Genomic DNA, 22,526 nt, shown 5'->3' with positions numbered 1-22,526 from the left:
AGTCGAGGTAAATTTGTCTGTCTCACATTTCGAATTTGTATTTGCAGTGTCCTCAAAATGACTGTGTCAACATTTTTGACGTGCTCTATCTTTTCTGCTGACTCAACACTGATCTCATGAAAAATGTACATGAAAGCTATATTCAAAGAGAAGAATGCTTATTTTATTTTGTCAAACAAAAATTATTCTAATATCAACACTAATGAGAACCACCAATTCAGTTTCTAAATCTGTGACACCATATTACATAATAGGCCAAATCTAGAGTTGATGTAACTTTGTGTTGCTCCATTCAAGAAAATGAAGCAATTCCAATTTACACCAGTTTCTCTCATAAAGATTAATGGAGTCTTAGTATACATCAAGGCACTAGTCTATGAGCAGAGTTATTTTTTAGTGTTATTCATTAGGGCTAAAATAGGCCAGCCAATCTGATCACCTGTCACTTTGTAAGTGTACTTACTACAGAATTCTTACTAATGTCCTGCCTAACCTGTTCATTAGTGTCTGCAGACTGTTCTGCAGTTTCCTTTCTTCATAGAAGGTTTGGGGTATATTTAGATCAACATTTCCTGCTAACACAAAGCTAGCTTCTCCACTTTTTGCACTCTCAATATATATTTTAAAAAAAACTCTCATAATTTCCTTCTGAGGAAAAGGAGAGAGGAAAAAAGAAAGAACTGTTTGTGAGAGATTAACAGTCAGATGCCTGACTGCTCTTCTGGAAGGTGATCAGATTCCACAGCAATGAGGGGTGTAGATGAACCTGAACAGAACTGCAGGTTTTAAGTTCAGTGAAGTATGATTTCTACGGCGAACTTCAAAATTGCAGTCAGATTAAAAACCATCACACTGTAATTAAAATAGTCATTGTATGTATTTCCCTGTACCTATTGCCATGATTATCACAAGAAACTATTATTGTGACATTTTATCCTCATCACAATATTTGCAGTAAGAACTGATTAGTTTTGTCATCTTTTTAAATTGTCTTAAGAATGAAACAATCAAAATGTTAACTCCTCTTGAATGTTTTTTTTTTAAATAAACAGCTTTCTGAAGCTCCAACCAGTGACTAAATCTTCTCCACTTTTGAAGGTATTTCTGGTAGAATCTTTCCTACTCTTTAGTAATATCTGTTGTACGTTTGCAGAATAGGTTGACTCTAACCCCATGAACCATCAAGAAGCCACACCTTGAGATGGAGAATGCTCAGATTGGGATGACTATCATTCTGGGAGAGGAGCTGAGGAGTGATTGGAAGATTCATCGCTGGACAAAAAGCTAGGTGAAGCAGGTAAGGTATTAGGATAACTCTGGACTTATCCTCTCTGATTTTGTGTACCATTCTGAGAATGAAAGGTGCTGGGGGAAAACACATAAAACAGCATCTTCATCCAAGCGTGGAGGAAGGCATTCCCCAAGGAATTGTGACCTAGATCCCCCCTTCAACAGAATAGATGGCCTTTTTTGTTCATAGCTGGGGTGGAGAGATCCACTTCCGGAAACCCCCAAGTCTGAAATATGCTGAGAAGAACATGGGAATCCAACTTACATTTGTAGTCTTGGGAAAAACACCTGCTGAGAGCATTGTCTGTGACTTTTTACCTGCCCGGGAGATACATTGCTGAGATTCCTATGCAATGTTTTATGCACTAGTTCCATACCATAATTGCTTCAGCTCAGAGGGAGAGGGTTCTTGCTCCTCCCCTGCAAATGATATAGAATATGCAGGGCACGTTGTCTCTCATGACTTTGATAAACCTGTGTCTGATGAAAGGCAGAAAATGGAGACAGGCATTTCTGACCTCTCTACGCTCCAACAGGTTGATATAGAGGATGGTTTCTTGGGGTGACCACCTGCCCTGTACCATGAGAGAACTGAGATGCACCCTCCATCCTAACAAAGATTCATCCATGGGTATAATTGTTAGGCTCTGGTTCCAGGCAGTCAGGCCTAGTGGTTGGAGAGGTGGTCGAAGTCAGACAGAGGGTCAGGAACAGGCTGGGGGCTGTGCTGAAACTGGGGTCTGGGAACAGACCTTGGGTCAGAACCAAGTCAGAATTCATAGGCAAGCCCATAAGTGTCATTATCAGAATCCAAATGCGGGCCAAAGTTGAAGCAGGATTATCCAAATCTGTAGATAAACCAAATCGATATTGTAGTCGGAGTCCAGATGCAGGCCAAGGGTTGGAGTCAGTCCGAGGGTCTGGGGGTCAGGAGGTGGATGAAGGGCTGGAGTCGGTCAGTAGCAGGCATGGCAGCTAAGTGAGCAGCACTGGGCTGGCTGCAAGTTTGCCTCACAACAGTTATCATAGGTGTTGGTTGGAAGAAGGGAACACCCTCTCCTACATTGTGATGAGCCTTCCAACAGTCTAGAGAGAGTGTTTTCCCTGTTAAAGAACTGACACCTGTTTGTCTATGTCATGCCTGTTTGGCAAGTAAATTGATCTGAACCACCCCTAGAACCAGAGAAGGCATAATCTCACATGTTCTGACACAAAAGTGCAAGCCTCATGGTATTCTCTGCAAACAACTTCAGTCCATCAAACAGGCGATCGTCTACCGTATTCTGGAAAACTGGGATGCCCTGTGCAGATATCAAAAGCAACAGAGTCCTGTGGCACCTTTAAGAGTAACAGATGTATTGGAGCATAAGCTTTCGTGGGTGAATTCACCCATGAAAGCTTATGCTCCAATACATCTGTTAGTCTTAAAGGTGCCACAGGACTCTCTGTTGCTTTTTACAGATCCAGACTAACACGGCTACCCCTCTGACACTGTGCAGATATGTGCAGCATTGAGAGCTGCCAGAAGAGATATTCTGGCCAGGAACTGCCCCTCAGTAGTGGGAGTCTGAAATTGTTCCATTTGTTCTGGAGGAAAGTGCTGAATAAAGGAAACATGTTCTGCACAATCTGTAAAGTTTTATTTGGCCATCAGCACCAGGTAATTTGCAATGAGGAATTGTAGAGCAACCAATAAGTAAGAGTTTCTCCCCAGAACGTCCCTTCTAGTCTCTGTCATACATGGTGGACTCATACCACTATTGTTTGGGTGAGAAAATAGGGTGAGAAAAGAGGAACTCTGAGTCCTTGGTGGGAAGATATTTTTATCAGCTCTCTTACTTGTAGATGTTACTGTAGCCAGGGTTTGCCAAATGGTTTTTGCAGGTTCCAGCAGAGCCTCACTGATAGGAAGGGCAACTCCGGAGGGTGTCACAGAGTGAAGAATATCCAACAGTTTATGTTGAGATTCTTTAATCTCCTCAAGAGGTTTCTGTAGGGAGTCTGCCACCCATTTAATGAGGTCTTGAAACTGCCAAAAATCACCAGCCATAGATGGAGGAGGAGGCATTACCACCTCATCAGGCGATAAGGACAAGATTGTTGTTTGAGGGGTATATTCTTTGTCTGCCCTAGCCTCCTGATCCGTGAACATTTCCTCCTGTTGCTGAAGACAAGAAACTTGAATGTCCCTGTCATCCCAATGAGAGAAGGGCGTGGCCCTGGAGAGCTGTCAGCAATACGCTGCCCATGGATCCCAATATGGCCATTGAGGACCATATGGGGGAGGGGATGGCATCCAGGTTTGCTCCCACCAAGACTGATGAGGTTCCCACACATATTCCATGTCTCTTTGAGAAAGGGGGTTTCTGCAAGGGTACACAGAAGAATACTGGACAGATATTGATAATACTAAAGGTAGGTCTCCATCACTATCCTCTTTTTGCCCCTAATGGGGGAGTTCCAACCGAAAGGGGAGGTGACGGTACCAGGAGTGTATAAGTGTCCGGAGACTGAGTGGTTCTCATTACTGAGAGAGTTGGTACCTGCAAGCAATGGAGACTGTGGTTCAGCAGTTACCAATAAGTTCTTTAGGTACCTAAAGTCTTGCAGTACTGAATGGAGTTGAGTCGTGGTACTGGTGGCCCAGTACATTTGTCCCTGCAGAACAGTACTGAGGATTCTGAGTGCTTCCCAGACAGTACTGACCTAGATGAAGGCTAGTCTTACACAGTACCAAAGAGCTCAGTGGGGTGCTGGAAAAACGGTTAAGTCCAACAGTACTGATCTTTTATGTTTGCTCATACCATCTCCACAAGATGGTACTGGAGTCTTCTCAGTGCTATGCTTACTCTTAGAAAAACTATGGGATTTTCATGACTTATTGGTACCAGAGGAGCCCTTTGCCTCTACAGTACTGAGCCTCGAGGAGAAAGTCTCTGGAGGATCTTTAGAGGAAGTCTCTAAGGAAGTCTTTCCCTTTAGAGGAAGCCTCCTTTGTAGGAGAATGTTGCGCCGAGGTTGAAGAGGTGATGGAGAACCTTGGAGACGGATATACAAAGGGGTTCTTCTGACCTGACTCTGAAGCAGGGTGAAGGGAGCGCTCCATCATTAACAGTTGTAGCTTGATTTCCCAGTTCTTCTGTGCCCTGGATTTGAGGGCTAATTAGAAGTTACACTTCTGTGAGACATGCAACTTCCTGGGCAGCAAATGCACATAGGGTGTCCGTCGCTGACTAGGATAGCTTCCTTACACAAAAGGTGACATTTAAACCCTGGTGAACCAGACATGCTGCTCACAGAGAGGATTTCCCCAAAAGAAATAAAACAGTCTCTCAAATAACCAGTAGCTAACTAACTACCACTACTAAGTAACTAGCTAACCTAAAATAAAGTAAGTTAGATCTAAGTCAGCAAGCAGCCCAGGTACACTGTGGACATACTAATCTCTGCCTCAGGCCCAGGTGGTTGAGAAGGAACTGAGGGCGTTCACCCACGCAGCCTGATGTAGCATTGGTGTGGGGCATGAGGACATCAGCAGTGCATGCATGGGCTAACTGGACACTGCTAATGAAAACCTCCATCAAAGGCACATGGCACATGTGAAGTGAAGCACCCATAGGGACATTATTCGAAGAACCATTTCTTCCCAACTAAGATCACCTGAGGATAGTCTTGAAAAAGGGGACTGCACTTTTATAAAAGAGAGACTGTCTCACAAGCTATTTTTAAGTAAAGAGACCAGAAGGAGAAATAGTCAAGAATGGGTAGGAGGAAGAGGAGAAGTGAGTCCTGGAACTGTGAAATGACATTGACCAAATCCCAAAGGACTCTTGGAGTAGTGAAGAAACAGAGGCAGGGATTTCTTAACTTTGGCACCCAGAAAGATAATGGAACAAATAACAAACCATCAGTTTGTACGCAGCTAGAAGATAATGTGATAGGTAGCAGTCAACATGGATTTGTCAAGAACAATTCACATCAAACCAACCTAATATCCTTCTTTGATGGGGTAACCAGCATTGTGGATGGGGGGTGAGAGGAAGCAATAATGTGATATAGCTTGACTTCAGTAAGGTGTTTAATAGTGTCTCACAGAACCTTGTCATAAACAAAGTAAGGAAATATAGCCTAGACTAACCTACAAGGTGGGTGCACAACTGTGTGGAAAACCATCCTCAGAGAGTAGTTATCAATGGCTCACATCAGGCTGGAAGGGCATATTGAGTGGGGTCCTGCAGGGATCTGCCTTGGATCTGGTTCTATTCAATATCATGATTTGGATAATGGCATTCAGAGAATACTTGTAAAATTTGCGGATAATACCAAGCTAGGAGGGGTTGCAAGCACTTTGTTGTACGGGATTAGAATTCAAAATGAATTTGACAAACTGAAGAAATAAGCAGGATTAAATTCAAGAAGGACAAATGCAAAACACTACACTTAGGAAGCAATTGCACAAATACAAAATTAGAAATGACTGCCTAGGAAGGAATCTACAGAAAAGGACCTGGTTATAGTCAGGGCCGGCACTAGACAAAACAATTTTGGCCGCCCCCCCCAACGCTTATTTAATTACCCCACCCGTGGCCCCACCTCAACTCCGCCCCTTCCCCAAATCCCCAGCCCTGCCTCCTCCCCCCAGGCTCTCAAGCCTAGGAGGGAGGGAGGAAAGGAGGAAGTGGGAGAAGCAGCGCCGCGGCCACTCGTAGTCTCCCCCTCCCTCCCAGGTTTGAGAGCCTGGGAGGGAGGGGGAGACTCCGAATGGCCGCAGTGCGGGCGCTGCTTCTCCCCCTCCCTCCCTGGCTCCCAAGCCTGGGAGGGAGGGGGAGCAGCAGCGCGCGAAACGGCCGCTCGGGATCTCCCCCTCCCTCCCAGGTTTCAGAGCCTGGGAGGGAGGGGGAGACCCCGAGCCGCCGCGGCGCGCAAATCAGCTGATTCGCGCGCCGTGGCAGCAGCAGCAGAGGTGAGCTAGGGCGGCTGGGACACATTTTTAGGGGCGGCATTCTGGCCCCGGCCATGCCGCCCCTAAAAATGTGCCACCCCAAGCACCAGCTTGTTTTGCTGGTGAGTAGAGCCGGCCCTGGTTATAGTGGATTACAAACTAACATAAGTCAACAATGTAATATTGTTGCAAAAAAAGCAAACATCATTCTGGGGTATATTAGTAGGAGTGTTGTAAGCAAGACACAAGATGTAATTCTTCCTCTTTACTCAGAACAGATAAGGTGTCAACTGGAGAATTGTGTCCAGTTCTGGGCACCACACTTTAGGAAAGATGTGGACAAATTGGAGAAAGTCCAGAGGAGAGCAACAAAAATGATTAAAGGTCTAGAAAACATGACCAGTGAGGAAAGATTAAAAAAACCTGGGTTTGTTTTGTCTGGAGATGAGAAGACTGAGGGAGGACACGATAACAGTCTTCAAGCACATAAAACATTGTTATAAAGAGGAAGGTGATAAATTGTTGTCCTTAATCACTGGACAGGATTAGAAATAATGGACTTAAATTGCAGCAATGGAGATTTAGGTTAGACATTAGGAAAAACTTTCTAACTCTCAAGGTAATTAAGCACGAAATTACCTAGAGTGGTTGTGGAATCTCTGTCACTGGAGGTTTTTAGGAACAGGTGAGACAAACATCTCTCAGGGGTAGTCTAGATAATACTTATTCCTGCCTCAGTGCAGGGACTGGACTAGATGACCTATCAAGGTCCCTTCCAGTCCTACATATCTATGATTTCTACAGTTTGTGTGCTTGGTGTTCTTTGATAGATTTGCATATCTCTTTTTTCTCTGTGAGCAAAGTGGATATGTGATTGAAAATTCCTTTACTTGCCTAGGCTGTCATGTAGTTCCACGGAGGGGAACAGTAAACTATAGACTCTACGGTCTCAGTGGAACTGTCTCATGATGCAGCAGCTGCTGGGAAGGCTTGAAGGAACTGTCACTAGTTTCAGGGCCTAGACTGTGAGGTCCCTACTGCCAAGAAGGCTGTCAGACATTGGGTCTGGACATGGAGTGTGTGAGTAGAGGGCCAGGGCCAGAGACACAGTACCTAAACTCTGCCCAGGCCCAGCAAGTCAAGAACACATGGGACTCAAAGTTTGGGTCCAGTAAAAAAAGCCTGGCAAATGCCCACAAGGAGGCGCTCCTCTAAGGTTGTATTAGAATACAAAAGTGTCACATACAAATTGTACCTGGGGCAGGGAGGTTCTCTTTTAGCCTTAATTTTGTTAGTTTCTAATCCAAGATGCAAAATGTCATTTTAGAAAATAATTTGAGAAAGATGGGGCCATAATAAACTTGTTTCAAATAATGAATGAGAAAAACAGGAGCACATTACTGCCTCATCCTACCTGAATGTACTTTAACAGTTCTGTCCTTCTGCCTCAGTGAGAAAGAAACTGAAGGTTGGCTCATTACTTTGGATGGACATTTGTACCCCAAATGGCTTTTACAGGTTTGCCTTGAGCACCAAGTGAGATGAATGACATGAAGCTCAGCCAGCTTCCATTTCATTAATTGATACAGAGAGGTTAGGGCCTAGGAAGTGCTGCTAACATGATTGGACTCTTTCAGTGCCTCAAAGCTTTTTGTCCCTGTGATTCTACACTAGTGGTTCTTGGATATTATGCATGTTCTGCAGTTGCATATGACACCAACAAACATCAAGTCTGTTACCCAGTTCCCAGTGAAAGTCTGGTTGGACATCATCTGTCCGTAGGTTGTATGGTACATTGTGATTGTTAATGCAAAAACTAGAACGTACAATGGTTTGGGAGGGCTGTGTGAACACAGTCTTTTTTTTATTTCTGTTGCTATTTTTTCTTCTTTCCAGCAGAAAAATACATTAGTGAAAAGATTATAGATTTCTTCCACAAATCAGATTTTTGCTTACAAATCAGCTACTTTGATGTCTGTATGACATTGATTGTGTATGCAAAGTGCAGGCATAAAAAGGGAGGCTACGATTTCAAAATCTAAGAACATAAGAATGGCCGTACTGGGTCAGACCAAAGGTCCATCCAGCCCAGTATCCGGTCTACCAACAATGGCCAATGCCAGGTGCCCCAGAGGGAGTGAACCTAACAGGTAATGATCAAGTGATCTCTCTCCTGCCGTCCATGACCACCCTCTGACAAACAGAGGCCAGGGACACCATTCCTTACCCAGCCTGGCTAATAGACATTAATGGACTTAACCACCATGAATTTATCCAGTTCTCTTTTAAACCCTGTTATAGTCCTAGCTTTCACAACCTCCTCAGGCAAGGAGTTCCACAAGTGGACTGTGCACTGTGTGAAGAAGAACTTCCTTTCATTTGTTTTAAACCTGCTGCCCATTAATTTCATTTGGTGGCCCCTAGTTTTTATATTATGGGAACAAGTAAATAACTTTTCCTTCTTCATTTTCTCCACATCACTCATGATTTTATATACCTCTATCATATCCCCCCTTAGTCTGCTCTTTTCCAAGCTGAAAAGTCCTAGCCTCTTTAATCTCTCCTCATATGGGACCTGTTCCAAACCCCTAATCATTTTAGTTGCCCTTCTCTGAACCTTTTCTAATGCCAGTATATCTTTTTTGAGATGTGCCCAAGATGTGCAAATTCTTAAGCGGTTAAAGCAGAAGCTGTGGATATAATTTTTCAAAAGTTTTAAATAATTGTAGGCACTTTTGTTTTACTGTATGCTGCTTGATAAGCTTTAGAAACTGAGCCAACACTGCAGGCACGTTCAGCAGAACTACTGCAGCAAGAGTTGGCAAATCCCACAGTAATCATATCTATCATTTGACAATTATACCCGTGCTGTTTTAACAGCATTTAATAGTATCTATTTATAGTATTTATTACATATTCATTGACAGTAACTGGCACTACTTCCACTTAACCAGAACTTTCAGAAGATTTCAGTCTAGGTCAGTGATCCTTGGTGATTGACTAGTTTATTGAGCAACTGTTAACTTTTAATTCTATATTCCAGAAGTGATTAAGCCAAAAAAGTAATAGTATTACAGCTAATGTTTAAAGTATCATTGCTCAGGAAGCAACTTTTTTGTATACAGAAACCTTTTCTTTACAATTTCCTTTCTTCAGACCCCTCCCCCCCCAAAAAATATTACAAAACGACTCATCACATATATTGGAGACTACTTATATTTATTCATAGTTAATAAACAATAAAACAAATTAATCTAAACTCAGCCCAGAAAATTTGAACAGTACCTTCTTGCTAATATGATACCCATTTGTCCCGTTACACCATTCCTTTTCCACAAAGGCCACTACTTCAAACAATCAATCAATTTATTTGCCCTTAGAAAAGCATTCACTTTTTAAACTTACCATTTAACCGATTATTTATCCTGGCCACATCACCCAGGTTATATTAATAGAGACTAGTACAAAAAATAAAACATAAAAATAACCCCCCTAAAATGGGACTGAACAAGTGGTCTAGCAGCAGTGTGATATACCCTCAAGTCGGGATCCGGCCCTCAATTACCTTTTTGTAAAGTGCTTTGAGATCTACTACAATTATCCTTTGCTCCTTGGACTGGCAAAGGCTGGGAACACTGTAGAGATAGCAAATTCAGCCTTGGAGGAAAGAAAACCCCTCAAATTGGTAACAAATGCTGCTGAGTACCACAACTACATTCATTACAACTCAGCCAATCAAAGAGTCACTGCACTCACTCTTTGAGAGTGAAGGTAGGGGATGCATTAATCTCTCAACCCTTGGGCCTCTGAGAATGACAGATCTTCTTGAGTTTGAAGTGTCCAGTTAAAATGTTTGCTTATAGGCCTATCTACAAATCATTACAACCTTGTTCCAAGCTGCGGTGCTCCCCTCTGCCTCCTGTGGAGGCCCGGAGCACTGGGGATCCTCCTTGCCTCCCACTGTGGCTGGGAGCTGCCAGGGTCCCCCCTGCCACCTGCAGCAGCTGGGAGTTCCAAGGATCCCCCCACCACCTGCCATGGTGGGGAGCTCTGGGGATTCCCCCTACCCTCCGCGGTGGCTGAGAATGGCAGGGGTTCCTCTTGCCACCCACGGTGGCCGGGAGCAGTGGTGATTCCCCCTGCCACCAGGTTCCCCCTGCTGCCCGCAGGGTCGGGAGCAGTGGGGATTACCCCTGCCACCAACAGCAGCTGGGAGCAGCAGGGATTCCCCTTGCTGATGGGTCACCCCTGCTGCCTGCAGCAGCTGGGAGCGGCCGATCCCTCCTGCGACCTGTGATGGCCAGAAGCAGTGGTGGGGAGCTGTGGGGCTCCCCCTGCAAAACACAGTGGTCAGGAGCTGCAGGGGTACCCCCCGCTTCCTGCCTCCGCAGGTGGCAGGGAACCCTGCAGCTCCCAGCCGGCACTGGCTGAAGTCACAGAGGTCTTTGGAAGTCATGGATTCCATGACTTCCATGGCCTCCATGACTAAATCACAGCCTAACCCATGGATACTGAGGATGTTACAATGGTGATTTGGTACAAGTGCAAATGATGACAAATACACATGACACTTGTCACGGAGTCACCGGGCAATGCCCTGGAACTACTCCATACAAAGCCAGTCAGGACTCTGGGGGAGCATGTCTCCTCTTTGTGAGCATACTGTCTCCAGGGCAAGAAGCTTACACAGCTTCGACCTTACTGGGTCTGACCTTGGAGCATTCAACATCCCCTTCTCACACTGTGTGCTTCCCACAGCGAGTCCGCACAGGTGGGGCTCCTGGGGAAGCCAGTGGGCCCTGCACCCCAATTCCACAGTCAGATGTGACTCTCAGCCAGCCAGTAAAACAGAAGGTTTATTAGACGACAGGAACACAGTCCAAAACAGAGCTTGTAGGTACGAGAACAGGACCCCTAAATCAGGTCCATCTTGGAGCCAGGAAGGCTAGAGTCCCATCTGGGCCCCCCTCCATTTCCCAAGCCAGCTCCAAACTGAAACCCCCTCCAGCCCCTCCTCTGGCCTCTCTCTCTTTCCAGGGCCAGGAGGCTACCTCATCTTTTTGTTCTCCAACACCTTCAGTTGGCACCTTTGCAGGGGAGGGGCCGAGGCCATCAGTTGCCAGGAGACAGGGCATCAGCCATTCTCTGTGCAGACACCATCAGACTGGCCCTTTAGGGCTCTGCAACAATCACACACCCTTATCACACCACCTAGATACTTAAGAACTGCACAGGGGAAACTGAGGCGCACACACACAGTATTCAGAGAAAACATTAAGAACATTCCCACTTCATCACAACACTTTAGCAAGGTAAATGAAGACCAAGGTCTGTTCTAAGGGGCTTATGTTCCTCCTCCAATTTCCAAAAAATAAAATCTAAATACAATTGGCCAGATGGTGACAGTGCAAAACATGCAAAGAGGATTAAGCATGGTCCTGTGACATGTACTCCATGCACTCAATTGAGAGTAGGGGCTCCCTCCCCGCAGTGGCCCCCATCCCGCACTGCAGGTTGGTAGCACTGAGGTTAGCAGGCAGCACCTTTCTGCAGAAGAGTAGTGTTGAGCTGTTTTTCTCCTGTTTGGTGAGCTTGCAGAGTATCATCAAACTAGCGGTTACTGTAATCAAAATAATCGTTTCAAAATAAGTATTTTAAGTGTACTCCCTTCTCGGAGTAAGAAATAATACACCTAAATATATGAAAAGATGTCAAATTTCTTTTCTTGTATTTCTTTTGATCAGACAACATTCAGTTTAATTTTGCTGCAGTATTAAAAGAAGTTCATGAAAATGTTACAGAAACAGAAATATACAAAAACCAGTGATTAAAAGGGAGGAAGAAAAAAGTGATGGTTTGGCCCCAAAAGTGGTGGTACATTTCTGCTTTCCTCCCCTTTGCCCCACCTTTTCAAATATTCCCTTTTTTTTCCTGATAGCAGCAGTGAAATGTGGATTTACGGTATAAACACTTGTAACCCCTCACCAGACAAAGCACCAAAATAAACCAGCACTTGAGATATGAATACTAGATTTCACAAGAGCCCAATAACAAACTAGAAAATGATGATGAAAGTGATGTGACCATTTCCTGTTCTAAACCAATTTAAAACAAAAATTACATGGAGATACTATGCTAATGTTTTACGCTATATATTGATGCTACTAAAGTTCAATCATTTACATATTTGCTCAATCAAGAAATAGTTCCTATATAAGATTTATTTATGCATCATGTGTATGATTCCTTCAATTTAAAGAACGGTGCTCTATGCCAGCTCAAGTAATTTTTCTCTAAAGAAAATCTGAAAGGCTCATCAACAAAATAACAGTGTAAACACTTACACAATATGACAGAAGGCACTGTGCTGTAGGTAATAAAAAGCTTTTATCAAACTCAAAAGAATTTACCTTGACAAGAAGTCAGTGAAAGAGAGGCGTACTGGATAACCATGCCGTATGATTTTCACCATCTCTAGGACACCAATATACTGCAGCTGAGCAGACACGTAAAAATTATCAAAAGAGTCTGGCAGCTTAGAGTTATTGGGTTTGATACAATGAACAGAATGAGGTGTGCAGTTCTGAAGCTTCCCAATAATATCTGAGAGTGATTTCTGTGGAGAGAAATAAAACCCAACAGATTCTCAAACAGTCATTTGTCAGAAGTGAAAGAGTTGCATAACATAAGATATATCTACCTTTTAAAAAAATGTATTTCACATCATTTTCTTAAAAGGCTTGACCTGAATGCACATATTGGTTACACAGGCAAATCATACTTCTGCTTGTCCTTGTAATCTGTACAGTTTCATTCTGTGCTTAAAACTCTTCTATAAATCTTTATCCAGCAAACATTTACTAACCCTGAGCTGTGTGGCCATAGTGAGTGGGCCCCCTCGTTCCAGTCTCTGAAGAAATGTGGAAGTTCCTTTCTTTTTCAACAACTGTGGGTGAGAAAAGTGTACACAGAATATGGTTATACCAATACAGGCCAAGTATTACAATTTTCCTTGGTAAGGCAGTTCACTAATAGAGGCAAATATAAAGCTGTGTTTGAATCATGTCATATAGCAAAAAATCACTTGAGGCTAGATTTTCAAAAATAGCCAGGAGAATAGCTAGATGCCCTCAGAAAACTGCATAACTAAGGCTATTAATAAAGTTTTGATTTCAAAAGTGGTCCTGTATGATTGTATGTGCAAAATTCCATTTGAAGACAGCATGTAAATGTACTGTTACACTGAAAATAAGTATGTGTGCATATGTAAAATCATTCCTTCTCAGAATGAGGCAAAGTAAAAATGTTATGGCATCAGAGCTTGTAGATTTAGTGTAACATACAGATTGTATATCATAATACTTATTTCTGCGAAGACCCCCTTCATCACTAGATGGGTTTTGAATGGCTGTGGGATTCAACAATTCCCAGGGCTAATGGTAAATTATGAATGAAAAAGCCCCGATATTCATGACTGAATTATTTTTTTCCTCTTGTTACAGGTGAATGTAGTTAAAACATTTTTTTAAAATCATGTAAAATATGATTAGTATGAGCGGGTATTTCCTGTACCACCAGGACCAGTAATATCTACTAGTAAGCACGGAAAACAAAACCTTTTAATAGTGTCCACTTTGTATCTTTGAGACAATACTGTAAAGATTAATTATTTTAAGAAGAGCCACAAGAAGCTGGCTTCTTCTGCTGAGGTTTCTAAATTAGGGCTGGCAGACAACTAGCTTCTAATGTAGGGGCTCCCAAACTTGGTTCACAGCTTGTTCAGGGTAAGCCCTGGTGGGCCGTGAGATGCTTTGTTTACCTGAGCGTCCGCAGGTACGGCCACTCTCAACTCCCAGTGGCTGCGGTTCACTGTTCCCGGACCGCCAGGGGCTTACCCTGAACAAGCCATGAACCAAGTTTGGGAATCCCTGGTCTAATGTCAGGTCTACACTACCAACTTACATCAGTATGAATATGTTGTTCTTGGTTGTGAAAAATCCACATCCCTGAATGACACAATTATGCCGACCTAACCCCCCCACGTAGACAGTGCTATGGAGGGTTTCTCCCATTGACATAGCTACTGCTTCTTGTGGAGGTGGATTAAATATGCTGATAGGAGAAGCTCTCCTGTCAGCATAGTAGCATCTTCACTGATCTGCTACAGCAGCGCAACTGAAGCATTTTAATTGTAGACTTTCCTGAAGATTTCATCAAGAGTACAGAAATTAAGATACTATTCACATCCATGGATACTTATACATATCTGTGACAATCTTTTATCCTTTCGCCCTCTTTCAGTTCCATTTTTCTAGTCCACTTGGCCCATAACTCCCTTTGTCTCAGAGTTGGTATGTTCTAGCCAACTCCCATCCTATCCAGTTGTACCAAAATGCAAGTGTACATAGTCATCTAATCACATCCAGGTCAAATCCTGTTTATAGAAGAATTGCATTGCCCCACAACTTAATCACTGTGCTGGACACTGCAGCTGTTTACTCTTTTAAATCTCACACAGCGTGGAACAAGATTTGAAAAAAAAATTCATCTCCATCCTCGAACAGAGACTGGAGGTCTGCAGAGCCCTGATCTCTTAATAACAACACTTAGCACTTTTATAATGTTTTTCGTCCATAGATCCTAAAATGGTTTAGAAATGTGGGTAATTAACTTAATTTTATGCAGGTGTCATTTCAATTTTACAGATAAGGGAAACTGCGGCACACACACAAATTAAGTGACTAGCTCAAATTCACTCACTGATTCAGTAGCAAAGCCAGGAACAACATTCTGGTTGCTTAACTCCCAGTCTGTGGTGTTACACCCACAGCTTTGCTTCCTCCCTCTGGGGTTAGGGCTACTGGAGAACAGGGAGGCAGGAACAGAAGATGAGTTTAATCAAAACTATCCTAATCTTGAATATTTTCTGCTTTGGATTCAAAAATAAGGGTTGTATCAAATCATGTCTTAATTCTCCAGATACACTCTAAATCTCCTTTCAGCTCTTCACAGACACCAAATTTGGCTTTGACAAGAATGTTTTATATTTGAAAATCTTGTTCCTCTGTCAGATCTACAAGAGAAAGTGTGGGTGTCTAGCTCCATAATTACTGTTAGAAGGAGAAACCTACAATATGTTTCTACTTCCACAATATTTTAAAGTTTTAATTCCCAACAATCTTGTAATTGGTGTATTTATCCCAAATATGCCTACCGTGGGGTTTCTTGCATATGAAAGACCTAGGTTTACTTGGTCCTGCCTCAGTGCAGGGGGCCTGGACTTGATGACCTCTTGAGGTCCATTCCAGCCTGTATTTCTATGATTCTATTTGCAGATTAACAGTTAAATGAAGCACAATGATCCAAAAAAGTCACAGTGAAGAGTCAACAGTGATAAAAAAGCTTTAGCTAGTCAAATACTTTATATTTAGTCTTCTGGTTTATAAAAGCTGCTGTAAGGCTGATCCATGCAAGGGAAAGGTCAGTGTGTAGAGCAAGGCCAAAAAAGTCTGCATCAGGAAGCTACCAAGGGGCTAGAAGGAGAAGAGCTGATGTGATCACATGAGAGTTGTGAGAGTATGAATAATAACTTCCTATTTTGGCTTTTTGTCTCTTCTGTGCCAGGAGGCCACACAGCTTGTAGGAGTTTCACAGCCTTTAGTCTGGAGTATAATTTGTTTGTAGCCTCACTGGGAGGAGGATGACCAGACACCAGGTCTACCATGACCTACTGTGCATTCCAGAATTATGACCAGATTTCAGATCCAATTGTGTACTGGACTGGTGCACTACCCTCATCACCACCACCACCACAGATAGTGCTGCAAAGGAGCACAAACTCATTTTGTGGTAGTATGCTCCAAAATCAATGAGGAAATCTTGCCTGTGAGCACACAGATAGGCAGGTGAGTGGGCGTATTTAGAAACACAGGAAATTAGCTAAGCCCGTGAAAGAGCTAAGGCTGAAATGAGCTTTAAAGTAGAGAGGAAGTGGGAAGCAGCAGAAGATTGGGAATCACAACTAACCCACCTCTAAAGACATCACCTACCTAAAAATATCACCTCCTACTACCTCTCCTCCCCTCCCAAACCATAACCCACCCTTATTTCCTTCTACCAGTCAGTGACATGGGCACTTCAAATCATTGCTATCTGAATTACATCTGCCAGCCTTATCCATCCCCACACATGGACACCTCCTAGCTCATCTCTTCCCACTGCCTACTGTAATGAGACAAGTCTCAAACAGCTGCCAAAGCCCTCCCAAACACATGAGGAAATCACCCCTCTCCAGTTAATAAAACCTTATGAGCATTCCCTCTTCCTTCCTCCTGCGTGGCCTCTTCTGCTTTCTAAGCCCCCCACCCTCACCCCCATGATAAACTTAAGAAAGGTGTTGTGGTTATGGCTTTCAAAATGGGGTCATTTTGTTTGTATGGAGACAGAACTCCTATGTCCCGTTATTCTAAATAATAATTAATGAATGGATACTTTAATTAATTAATTGATACTCTCCCTGGATAGATTCTGTAGGCTGCGTGTTGGAAAAAAGGAGGAGATTAAGGTATGATAAACACATTTTTTAAGGGTCTAGGGTTCAAACCATTTTTTAAGGGTCTAGGGTTCAAACCAGCACCATTGAAGTCAATAGCCATATTGCTATTGACTTTACTGAGAGTGGGAGTAAACTGTTGTCATGCTAATTTCCAAGGGCATTTATATGAAAAACTCCCATTAGTATTCACTGGCGTTACCTGCATAGATCATCCCACAAATAGATGTGAGAGCAAACTCTGCAATCCTGTGGCTGGAATTGATTTTTTACAGCTGTATGTCAAAAGACAAAACTATGCAACTCAATAGGCCTAGTGATACACCTGCTCTATTCGGGGAACACCTTTCCTGCTTTTCTAGAAAGAGGTAATATTCCATGATAGCTTCAAACTTGGATTTAGCAATTATGTGACTTCTATTTAAAAGGTAATACTCCAAGTTTTTAGGTCCACTAAACCCTTCAACATAATTTGTTTTCATTGATTTCACTACTATAAAATGGCAATAACTTTACAAAATATTTTGATTCAGTGAGGAAAACAAAATGTTGTCCTGCAAGGGACAATGTTGCAATCGAACAATAGATTGTTCTGGACAGACTCCCAATTGTGGTTTCCTTTTTTGTTTTTACTTTTGGCTGAAATCAGGTAATGGAAGTGAAGACCAATTCAGATACTGAGGGATTTTAATTTCAGCTCAATAGATTTATATTGATATATACAAAGGCCTACACTACACAGTTCTCCTCCAACTCTGACTTAACATTGTCTACTGTTCTGTTCATCTTTAATTTTTATGATATAAACAATCAGGCAGAGAATGAGAGTTTAACCAATATACCACATATATGCATGAATGTAAAATTATTGCTTGTAAACCATAAACCTCTTATGTGATGCATACCAACAGATTAAGGAAGATAAATTTATCCCTCTAAGTTTACTGTCCCTTAAGTTATTTTACATTCATTATGACAGCCACATAGATGAAGCATCCAGTGTTCCACATAATAATTTTGTTGCTGTAATATTGAACTCACTGCTATATTGTCCAGGGAAGACAGATTTCAGAGATCCTTCAATCAACAATAATATTGTATAGTTTCCTCAGTTGCTTTGCAATCAGAATGGTGTGCCTGATTATTTCAACAGGTAAAATTTAGAATGTTGCCTGGAATTTATGGAGCTTTCTGAAATAACCAGATTTCTTGGACATTATATTCGATGAGGAAAGGTTTTTCTCTAGTGTTCAAGAGTGAAAAAAGTTCCAAACTCCTACCTTACTGAGCTCCATATATTTCTTTGCTTCTCCTCTTGTGTAGGCTACTGATGTTTTCTTATTGAGCAAGGCTGCTTTGGATCCTCTAATTTTAAGAGAATGATATGGAGGGACAAGGGATCCTGTCTGCGTCAGTTTAGACTGGAACAACTGATTGATTACTATATTTTCACTAGCTGGAAGAAAAAGAAAATTAATGCACAGAGATAAGATACAGGTGAGAAAATCACCTACACAGTGAAAGGAACAGGACACACACAGCAGGAGATAGTTTATGCATCGTCTTGTTTAATACTATTTCAGATGAACAGCCCATTAAGTTTTGCATTTATGCATTGTTAGTTATTCTAATCCAAGTCCAATAGCATTCAATTATCCCAGTCATCCCAGTTGTCAGGCATCAGTGATTGTTTTTAAATGTGCTTATGTCAAAATATGCTTAAATTGAACTGAGTGGGGGCACTAAGCAACACCAAATAAAGTTTAGGATTCGGTGTTACAGGTCTGTCTAAACTTCAGTGTTTGGGTGATGATTATTTTGGATGTTTTGCTATATTCTGGACTCCTATTTAGTTACTGTAGCTTGCACCTACATGAATTAAATAGTGTAAAATGAACATATGCTGTAAAAATGGTATGATATTTTGTAGCATCCAGATGTATGCTAGGCACGTCACAAAAGTCAGATAAAGACACTGTATCTGAGACAAAGAAAAATAATCTGACATGACACAACAAGTGGGAGTTGTGACAGATGTGAGACCTGGGAAGCATGCAATCCTGCAAAGATTATTATATTGAAATGTGTCAGAAATGCATGGACTTTTTAGACAGTAAGTGTTTCCATGGTCCTGGCTGAATTGGTTTCCTGGAAAATCCCTGGGTGATGCTTACTGCAAAATTTCTCAACAGTTATGCCAAAACCCAGCTTCTGAAGCTTTGGTCCCTGAAAAAGGGCCTGTTACAGGAGGCCAGAGATTAAAGGCCTAGACTATATAAAGAACCAACTGAATTGTCCAAGATTGTTCTTGTTCTGAAACTTGATATCCAAAGAGCAAACCTATTGAGAACTTTGAAAGATGGGCTCCTACCAGAGACCTATGTTAGATAGGGTTACCATACGTCCGGATTTTCCCGGACATGTCCAGCTTTTGGGGGCTCAAATCCCCGTCCGGGGGGAAATCCCCAAAAGCCGGACATGTCCAGGAAAATCAGGAGGGCTCGGTGGTGCTCGGCCGGGGCCGGCGCCGGTGCGGGGCCGGGGGCATGGTGCCGGGCCGGGAACCAGTGGGGCAGTGCCGGGCCAGGGTCACAGTGCCGGGCCGGGGAGCCGGTCAGCCGGGGAGCCGAGCCCGCAGGGCGGGGAGCCGGGAAGCCGAGCCCGCAGCGGGGCGGGGAGCCGGGAAGCCGAGCCCGCAGCGGGGCGGGGAGCCGAGCCCGCGGGGCGGGGAGCCGGTAGCCGGGGAGCCGAGCCCGCGGGGCGGGGAGCCGGGGAGCCGAGCCCGCGGGGCGGGGAGCCGGGGGGGTGCGCCGGGCCGCCGGGGCCGGCAGTGCTGGGCAGGCCGGGGGTGATCGGCCGGGGCCGGCACCCCAGGGCCCGAGCCGACCCAGGCTGGAAACGCCGGGGGGGGCCAGCCTGGGCCGCGCCTCCTCCCCCCACACCCCCCCTTACCTGCTTCAGGCTTCCCGCGAATCAAATATTCGCGGGAAGCAGGGGAGGGGGCGGAGACTTTGGGAGGGGGCGGGGTTGGGGCGGGGGTGTGGGCGGGGCTGGGGGCGGGGCCGGGGGCTGTGGAGTGTCCTCCATTTGGAGGCACAAAATATGGTAACCCTATGTTAGAGGTGGGTGGCCTCTGGTAAACTTTTACCATGTGTGCAGGACCATTTCTTGTTTTTTTGAGTTTTCTCTGATGCTTTTTCTCCAAGAATAAATGTAGTATGCTTTGTGAAGACTGACTGGGTAGTTGGAGTATACTGTTGCAACCCCTGGAGAAAGAGCAAACCACATGTGCTGAACCCTGGTCAGATCTGCTGCGGAAATCACTGTGAGAAGCAGAGTGACTGTAAGCCTAAATTCCTGGAGGCAGAAAGACACAGGTTTCTACCCAAGAGAGGTGACAGGTAGGGCCTGAAACATTTAAGTGCGTGCCTTTGAGGAAACCAAGGAGGGGGAGGGTGTCAAAGGTGCAGTTAACCCTGTGATGGGTGACAAACAGTAAGGGATGGGAAAGAGAAGAGAGAGTTGTAGCAACCTGATTTCACAGTTGTTCATTTTAAACATGTGCATATTATAGAGCTTCAGGGTAGTTTTTAATATGTGTACCAAATAAGAGCAATAAGCTGCTATCTATTTTTGACTCACTTATTGTGGATAGCACAGAAGAGATGAGTTTTCAAGGGGAATTTAAACAAGAGGGTACTGGTTTGGCAGGCAAGAGTAGGATGTTCCATAAAGGGGGTCGGCATGACAAGACATGAAAAAAAATATGACAAAGAAACAATGGTAACTGAACTTTAGAGAACGTCTGCTGGTGAGTGTTATGCTAGTCACAGGCTGAGTAGACTCATGTTCTAAAATTTCTCCTGTAAGGAAAAGGTCACCTGGGTAGACTTGGTAACGGCTTTGCTTGGAATGGAAACTAAGCACCGAACTAATCTGTGAGCTGACTGAGGGTTGAAAATTCAAAATAAAAGCTCAGTTGTCCTTCCATGGGACAAATGATGGGTCAGGCTGTAGAACTAACATGGAAGGCTAGAAAATGATTGCATTATTAATTCTTAAAACAGTGTGTGGGTGGGGAGGAAGAAGAAGGGGCTTTGCAAGAAATCTAGGTTAAGATTTTAGAAAGTGACATGAGAATAGTTTATACTGGAATGTAAATATATAGTGGAATACCAAAATAAAAACTAACAGCTAATTCTTATTAATATCCCTCATTGCTTTTATTTATTTAAATTCTTGTTTTTAGATGCTATGGTGATAGATTCCCTATATTTATTATCATGTGCTATTTGCTTTACAGGAGCACCTTGGAGACCCAATCAAGAGACTATTGTTGAATGTGAAATACAAACAAATTGAAAAAAATAAATAAATAAAAAGGCAGTCACTGCCCAAAGAACTCACAATCTAGGATTATGACAAGACCTAATGTGTGGATGAAATAGACAGACATGCAGTAGGATGTGGGATTGAGGAATGGAAAGATGAAGTAACAGTAAAATCACAATATTTAGCATAACAAGCAGTAGTTCTACAGGTTGCTCTTTACTTGTGACAGATTGTGTAAATTAACAGGATAATGGATCAGCTTCCCTTTTGTTGCAGAGACTACTATAATTAACATAATAGTAATCATATATTTAAGGAGAACTAGAGTCTAAAACAACTCCCTTGACTCAGTAAGACCACCACTACTCTCTATTCAAAGCGGGATCCAAGGGGATGACCAGTAGCCCCAGTAAAAAAGGGTGTGTCCAGTGCCATCATTAGAAGCAGTAACAAGATGTCCCCCAAAATTAGAATCACAGTCTATGCTAACAGGTCTTTGTCTTTGTTTCTGTGTGTTTGTTATTTTAGGCGCAGGGTAAAATTTTCAAAAGCCTCAAAGTGATTTAGGAGCCTAAATCCCATTTTCAAAAGTGACTTAGGCTCTTAGGAGAGAGAGAGTGTGTGTGTGTGGGGAGACTAGGCCCTGGTCTATACTGGGGGAGTGGGTGTCGATCTAAGATCGACAATTTCAGCTATGTGAATAGCGTAGCTGAAGTCGGTGTATCTTAGGTCAACTTACCTGGCCGTGAGGACAGCGGCAGGTCAACCGCTGCCATTCTCCCGGCGACTCTGCTTCCGCCTCTCGCGAGCTGGAGTACAGGGGTCGACAGGAGAGCATTCAGGGATTGATTTATCCGCATCTAGACGAGACGCGATAAATCGATCCCCGATAGATCGATCTCTATCCGCCGATCCAGCGGTTAGTGAATACCTGCCCTAAGACTCACTGAAAATCAATGGGAGTTGGCATTTAATTCACTTAAGCAACTGTGGAAATCCCACTAGGCACCTGTCTGCATCTTTAGCTGGTTAAATACCTTTGTAAATCTGGCCTTCGGAGCCTAAGTTTCATTGAAAGTCAATGGGATTTAAGTATCGGGGTAGCCATGTTAGTCTGTATCTACAAAAACAACAAGGAGTCTGGTGCACCTTAAAGACTAACAGATTTATTTAAATGGGATTTAGGCTCCTACATGCCTAAGTCACTTTTGAAAATAAGAAGGTGCTTTAGAAAATTTTATGTTTAGTCCTCTTCAATTAGTTGGATCTATTGATATTTGACTTCTAAATTATATATACACTCACATTCACCATATCAAAGAGTTTATATATCAAATGCAATTTCCCCTTTTTCCTTATAAAAGACTGCCTCAACTGGATCCATAATGTAGTAATTAAAATAAAAGGAGA

At 43.2% G+C, this 22,526-nt stretch overlaps 1 protein-coding gene across 3 annotated transcripts in view; it reads right to left on the bottom strand.

Moving 5' to 3' along the window:
* Positions 1-22,526, bottom strand: part of MYO16 (myosin XVI) — a 588,255-nt gene that overhangs the window by 94,271 nt on the left and 471,458 nt on the right. For all 3 annotated transcript variants that reach the window (XM_054013071.1, XM_054013089.1, XM_054013080.1), the window contains 3 exons: positions 18,065-18,240; positions 13,098-13,178; positions 12,643-12,848 (listed from right to left, as the gene is read on the bottom strand). In XM_054013071.1, coding sequence (XP_053869046.1) covers positions 12,643-12,848; positions 13,098-13,178; positions 18,065-18,240 — 463 coding nt within the window. The remainder of the gene's footprint in view (positions 1-12,642; positions 12,849-13,097; positions 13,179-18,064; positions 18,241-22,526) is intronic.

This window comes from Malaclemys terrapin, chromosome 1 (assembly GCF_027887155.1).
Source record: "Malaclemys terrapin pileata isolate rMalTer1 chromosome 1, rMalTer1.hap1, whole genome shotgun sequence".
Taxonomy (NCBI): domain Eukaryota; kingdom Metazoa; phylum Chordata; order Testudines; family Emydidae; genus Malaclemys; species Malaclemys terrapin.
The sequence above is the reverse complement of the archived record's forward strand: the minus strand, read 5'-3'. Positions and strand labels throughout refer to the sequence as shown.